We start from the raw sequence: 7,075 nt of genomic DNA on the forward strand, positions 1-7,075 counted from the left end.
AATCGTAAAAAGCTTCAACTGGAGACAGACGTTAAATGATGATCTCTGGAATTAAGCAGTGTCTTAAATTTAACTTAATACTAATCTTAAGTTCAAAATAATACTTGTTATCTTTTCGTTAAAAATGGTTGTATTTCTTTAAACACTACTGTCTATTATTACTGTCGACTACTGTCTATTATTACTGTTTTGGCCGGGTGAGAGTGTAAGGTGCGTACAGATTTACGCGCCGCGAACATGAGCAATTCACTTTTAATCAGCTGATGCCAAGCTTTTTATAACTGTATCTTACCGTTTCTGTAAAAATAGAGATATAGTCAGCTGATTAAAAGTGAATTGCTCATGTTTGCGGCGCGTATATCTGTACGCACCTTAAGAACGGCACAGTATGAGAGACTATCAGCGTCACTTAGCTTCACGAAGAATAACTTCTAGAAGTATAGTATCGGCTCGAGTTACCAGTGAAATTTGGAACATAAACGCCCTATACCATGGAATATCTTCTTATGCTATATTTCCTTATGATATTGTTCACTGGCAATAAAGGCCTATTCATAAGTAGTCTTGTAATTTCTTGATACGAGTCAATTCAATGTAACCCAAGAGAGTTACTTTTTAATTTTCGAGATTCTCTACAATTTGCTTGTGGTGAAGGCGAGTATAAATAATCAGCTTGTCGGTTGTGTTATTGGAAAACTCAGTGCTTCGTCGGAAAACTCAGATATTTTCCAGCTATGTTAAGCCATACACAATCATAGAATGGAATTAATAGTTTATTCAAGTGTTCAAATTCAATATTCAAAGATATTAGATTGTAGTGTCGTTAAAATAGTTGTTCACAAAAGGATTCAATTTGAAGTTGGAACATTTGAAACGGCATGAAGACAGGGAACATAGAGACGGTAAGTTACTGGCAGCTAGTGCTTTTCTACGTCACTTTCTATTTACTAAAGATCTGTTTAAATGAACTTTGATTGAAAGTGACGTAATGAAAATTACTGACCTCCAGTAACTTAGTAACTTGCCTTCTCTACTTTCCAATCTTTGATAAGCTTTACAAGAGATTTGAATATATTCTACTCCTAGTTCATATTACAGCAAAAAATAGAGTTTAAGAGGAAAGGCATTGGTAAATTAAATACAAGAATTGTATATGAAAACAAAATAATTTATTAACAATAATTATAATCATCTATAGATGTAATGGGGTGGGATTATATTATTTCTTATTCCACTAAATTTCTGAATTCTTATCTCGTATAAATAAGATGATAGAATTAAGATCTGTTGGCTGGTCCGACGCCAAATCTAAGAGCAGCTAAGAGTCTCTCCATGTCGTCTCTCCGGCTGTGAAAACAAAAAAAACTTTTTATTAACAATCCTCCTCAACAGAAACATATTTCACAATATACAATGTAATTTAACAATATAATATATAACAATAAGATATATAAGACAATATTTTAGTATTTTGAATGGAGAGTATTGAAAATTCGATAATTGAGTCTAAAACTATGGTAATGTCCACGTTATTATCGCAGTTTTTGATTAGCATTGGTGTTGCTATCCTTGTCTATCATTCGACAAAGCAGATAGCGCTATCCTTCTCGTAGCTTCACAAACTGCCAGTTTGTTTTTCAATAATGTAGAGATATAATTTATCAAAAAAATACCTGATCTCAATAATGAGACTTCATTATTCATTGAAGAATATATTTCTTGACGCATAAAATATAATTGAATAATTCAATATAATTGAATAAAACAAGAATGGACAATTAATATTACATCAGATATACCGGTATCAGTTATCTTCCACAGAAGGCAGTGATAAGGCAACGAATCTGAAACGCTGTTCAGATTTATCTTCCTATCTATTCCTATCTTTCTCCACTGTCATTTTATAACGTGGACCTGACTATCGTTTTAGTCTCAATTATCGAAACTTAAGTGCCAAGTATGTTATACCTGTTACTATGCCCTATAGTTTGAATTAAAAAGTCAATCATATTATTTCACTATGATCTGGAATTAATATTCTTGAACAGGTTATGATTAATAGCCTCCACATAATCAACCAGTTTCCTTCACACTACTTAATAGGAGAAAGCAATTCCGAATCTCTAGTAAACTGAAAGATTAAACATTGAGCAGTAGAATGTTTATAGTGTGGGTGAAGCCCTACGATTGGCTGTTAGCTGTAGACCAATGAAGGCTGATCTCGACTCTTATTGGCCGAGCCTAGACACTCTAAAGAGGGCTATTCCAAATATGGTCATGGGAACCGTTCAACAACAAATGAAGAGAAACTAGGCAACTAACAAAACCGAATGGATAATAAAAAAAAAATAAAAAATAATAAATGTTTATTTCCCAAAAAACTAAAACTACAACATCAATTACAAAAATATTAGATAAATTACAATATTACATACAATAGTTAGTTACAAAAGATTCTTATAATGTGTTCTCTACTTGTTTAGTTTTTCTGTGTGGAAATTGACCTACTCCACTATGGAATATGAGTGAGAATGGAAAAGTAAACAATTAGAGAACAATTGAACACAAACATTGAAAATCTACAACCAAAAACATAGTTTACTGAAGATTTATAATAATTATTATCGTGTAACAATCAGTGAGTATAGAATGCATATTAGTATAGAATGAATATTACATTCTATACTCACTGGTAACAACCAAAATGAGTAGGCCTATCTAAATTTGTTTCAATAAATTAGTGGTTTTCATTCAATATTTGATAAGTAATCAAGCAGTAGAGTGGGTAGTTCTGTCCAAACTTCACCATGGCAACAAATAGAAAGGTCAATCTATTCTATTCTGATTATTTTTTCGATTAAATAAACGCTCCTCAACATATTCCTCAAAATATTCTCCTTCCCGAGTTGAAAGATCGTTATATTGTATTGAGTACAAATAATTTCAAGTAGATCAAACTATATACATGTACTTCAATCGCACTTGTTTGATAGTTAGGTAGGCTACTTGTTCGCAAAACATCTCATCTAAATCGAGGTGAACAAGTACCAATTTAAAAAAAACTCAATCTTTTAGAACTATCATTCATCATATTATATCATCATCATTATCTCAATTTTCAACAATCCATCAGTAAGGAGGTAATATTTATAATGATGAGTTTACTTGCAACTCTAGTATGAAATCAGGAAAATTATATACAACTCTCAAACTAGATTTTTTCCAAGTACCTTAGCCTACTATCACTTTCCAGGTTATTGCTTTTCACCTGTTATTGGTGATGGCGTTCATTTTAAAAAGAGCATACCACAGAAATTACTTTTGCAATAAATCCGTCCATTGTAGGCCACTCTCTGACTAAACAATTTTTCTAAGACACTTTTTTCGGAGCAGCTTTGAAGCGCTTTCAATACCACCACTATTTGTGACTCATTTTTAACCGATAATATTTTCACACCATATTTCTTATTTGAATTTTTTAACACGAAGTCAAACCTGAAATATTCATTATTTCAATTCAAATCTTGATATTCAAAAAATAACTAACAAGTTTTAAACAGTGGGCTACTCAGTAGTCGATTGCAATTGTAGTCATGAAATATTTGTTTCAAGATTCAAAGTTTTTCATTCAACCGACACACACATAGAGTCAAATTGGTTAATTTCTTATGTTTTAAACCAACATTATTCCATATTCTCTCTACCAATAGCCTAAAATTCTATGATATAGTTTTTTAAGTTCGAAAGATTTTATATGTTCTGAATAAACTTGAATTTAGAGTTTTCATTTATAACCACATCTCACTTAAAATACAAGGAGTGGCCGTAGCCGAGTGGATCAGATGCTGGCTTTGTGATTCAGAGGCCCGGGTTCAAATCCCGGCCCGGGCAAGATATTTATCTCGGGCCACTCCCGTGTTTCGGATGGACACGTTAAGTCGTCGGTCCCGGCTGCCCAAAAAGTAGTCGTTAGGTCATGTCAGAGGCCCTAAAATTGATCAGTTGCGACCTGAAAACTCTGACACCAGACCTGAGCCAGCCAGGTCACTCGATATTATTTATTATTTACTTAAAATACAAAATGTAGAGACGCATTTTTTCAGGTCACCTTCAAAGTACATATTTTGTTTCCTATTCTTACTATAATATTGGTTAAACATAAAATTATGAGCTCCATTCAATTAGTTGATTCATAGAAAAAGAAGAGATTATAGAATACTAGCAGGTAACCCGTGCTCCGCAAGGCTCCACTTAAAAAATTGACAATCTGGAAACTTGACCTACTGAGATCTTGAAGAATTCAAAATAGGCCTCGCTGAATTAAGATTCTATATGCAGAATTTCAAGTTGATTAGTCTAGTAGTTCAGACGTGATGATGCGTCATTCGTGAATTTCCTTTCCCGTATGTGTAACAGCCAATTCTTTCCTCTAGAATATTATAGATAATAGAAACTAGAAACTTTATTTGTCATGGTTTAAATTAATAATCTATAAGCAGAATTCCAAGTTAATCAGTCCAGTAGTTCAGACGTGATGATGCGTCATTCGCAAATATCCTATCCCGTATGTGTAACAGCCAATTCTTTCCTCTAGAATATTATAGATAATAGAAACTAGAAACTTAATTTCTCATGGTTTGAATGAATACTGTTCCTACCTTTGTCTAACAGTAGCAGTGACGCACTCTCCATCCTCGTTCATCTTCTGGCCAGGCATACAGAAGACAAGTCCACTCTGCAACATCTTCAGCTTCCTCTCCTGGTCTCCTGAGTTCACTTCAGGCTTAGCACCCTTGGCAGCAACGGTCTTAGTGGGCACAGTTGGTGATGGCGAAGACTGTTCACCGGTTTCAACTGGTTTCCTGGCAGGTTTTGGAGTCTGTTGATGCTGGTGATTGTGGTGACGTTGCTGAGGCTTCGATGTCTCCTTGGACAGAATCTTCACAGCTGACTTGCTACTCATATCCTCAGAGGGAACCTGGATGGGACGCTTCAGGTCTTCAATGGTCAACGACAAGGGTGAAGGCATGTCTTTTGAGGGAGCCACCGATGCTGAGGTTTGCTTATGGATCTCGACGAACTGTGTCCGTTCTGGGACATCTCCCGATGGTTCAGGCTTCTTGGGGGCCAGAATTACTGTAACCGAGGCGGGCTGCAGTTTCACCATCTTCTCTCCACTCTCCGATCCTCCATTTTTGCTGTAGGAGTTGACTGAGGTGACAATTGCTTCCATTGTTGTGGCAGACATTGTTGTACTATCCTTGTTAACAGCATTGACATCTCCGGTTACTTCAGGTTCTTTGGTGGTTTTGAGAACTGTCTCAGGTTTGACATCTCCAGTTACTCCGGGTTCTTTGGTGGTTCCTAGTGTACTACCACCTACTATATCCACTTTTTCAACTGCTTCCTTGATGACAATACTTGATGTACCCTGTTTCTTGGTTCCAGTGATTCCTAAACTTGAAACATCAACCTGTTCCTTTTTCCCAGTGATTCCATCTTCCTTACTTGACACACTAACCTGTTCCTTTGTTCCAGTGATTGCTTCCTCCAAACTTGAAACACCAACCTGTTCCTTTTTCCCAGTGATTCCATCTTCCTTACTTGACACACTAACCTGTTCCTTTGTTCCAGTGATTGCTTCCTCCAAATTTGATGCAGCAACCTGTCCATTCCCAGTGATAGCTTCCTCCAAACTTGATGCACTATCCACAGGTATTTCCCCAGCTCTCTCTTCCTGGTCATCGTACGTCTTCGAAGCTGGAATTATCGAGTTCAAACTATCCATATCGGCATGAAGCTTATCAATGGCCGACTGTTCAATATCCACTTTGTAAGGTGAAGAGGGTACTGGAGGTGTCTTGTTGGTACCTGCTGCAGTTCTCCTCCTATTTGCGAATAACTGTATAAGTGTTCCCATGCTCGCTGTGTCCACAAGTTTCAGTCCATCTGATGGAACAATTACGACGACGATGTTGCTGAGGTCAGCCCTCACGTTGGTTTCGCCCTCCTGACGCTGGTCGATTTTCACAGGGGGTGATGGAATTGGTGACGATGTGACATGGTTCGGGAGAAGCCCAAAATGTAGGAAAAGTATCACCGGTAGTAACATTAGTTTCACGACCGCCATGAGGTTAAATAGAGGTCTCTGACAAACTTAATGTGTTCTCCAATCAAAAATAAATGAAGATAGCTGACAAACAAGATTCTCCCACCAAAAAAGTTATTAGATTGGTGTCTTGAAGGGTGATGGTAGCTGACAAACAAAATAAATTCCCCCACAAATTGTTAGATTGTTGTCTTGAAGGGAGATAGAAACAGCTGACGAATCGACCACAAATTTGGTGTTTGAGAGATATACAAATTGAATAGATTGCTCACAAATTTGGTGTTGAGAAGATAAATAAGCTCTTGATCGATGCTGAACAAAAATCCTACAACACGTTAAAGATGAATTAATGGATTCCTCACAAATTTGGTGATTTGGAGATGAACGAAAAAAGTACTTTTTACTTCTAAACAAAACACTAGTAGGAGATAACTTGACTACTATATAACTTGAATCCTAACACGCCGGATTCTGTTAGTAAACTACTGGCCTATCCTAAGAGAACTTCTTGTATGTGTGTTTGAAATCTTCCAGTTTTTTACTCGTTCTCTCCTCTTCTCTGTCTTTTCTTCTTCTCTTTCACTCACCATTTGGCTTCTTCTCGACAAGAAGGTCAGCTGCAAAACCAGTCCAGATGACTCTGGTAGTCACCTCTCTATTCTCCTCTCTTTCACTCTCGTGTCCAATCAGGTTACATCTTTCTCTTTTTATGTCTTCCGGTCCCCCTGTTCCATCTCATTCATTATTTTTACAACAGCTTTAAGTATACTTCGTTTCATCTGAAGTAATGAGCTACAGGATAACTGGCCAACCGGGTTGAGAGCTTTTCTTAAGATGAGAATGTCATCTCTCTCAGAGATTGTATCGCGAAAAGTACCTTATCACTGTTTTTAATAGATAAGCACATTTGACATCATGAGTGTTATAGGGGCTTCAATGGTGCAAATGTGCTTTAAAGGGATAAAC

At 36.5% G+C, this 7,075-nt stretch overlaps 1 protein-coding gene across 1 annotated transcript; it reads right to left on the reverse strand.

Moving 5' to 3' along the window:
* Nucleotides 1-1,147: 1,147 nt before the first annotated feature.
* On the reverse strand, nucleotides 1,148-6,622 carry LOC111053975. Its single transcript, XM_039436926.1, has 2 exons — nucleotides 4,659-6,622; nucleotides 1,148-1,347 (listed from the first exon to the last, which is right to left on the reverse strand). The coding sequence occupies exons 1-2, from the start codon at nucleotides 6,128-6,130 to the stop codon at nucleotides 1,278-1,280; spliced, it is 1,542 nt and encodes a 513-aa protein (XP_039292860.1). The 5' UTR covers nucleotides 6,131-6,622; the 3' UTR covers nucleotides 1,148-1,277.
* Between the last annotated feature and the right edge of the window lie 453 nt (nucleotides 6,623-7,075).

This window comes from Nilaparvata lugens, chromosome 10 (assembly GCF_014356525.2).
Source record: "Nilaparvata lugens isolate BPH chromosome 10, ASM1435652v1, whole genome shotgun sequence".
In the NCBI taxonomy this organism is placed as follows: Eukaryota; Metazoa; Arthropoda; class Insecta; order Hemiptera; family Delphacidae; genus Nilaparvata; species Nilaparvata lugens.

Bases quoted from the DNA above. Each gene is read 5' to 3' on its own strand.
- LOC111053975 (XM_039436926.1), bottom strand. From the start codon at position 6,130: ATGGCGGTCGTGAAACTAATGTTACTACCGGTGATACTTTTCCTACAT. The intron at 1,348-4,658 runs GTAGGAACAGTA...TTGTTTTCACAG, and splicing joins ACTGCTACTGTTAGACAAAG to CCGGAGAGACGACATGGAGA.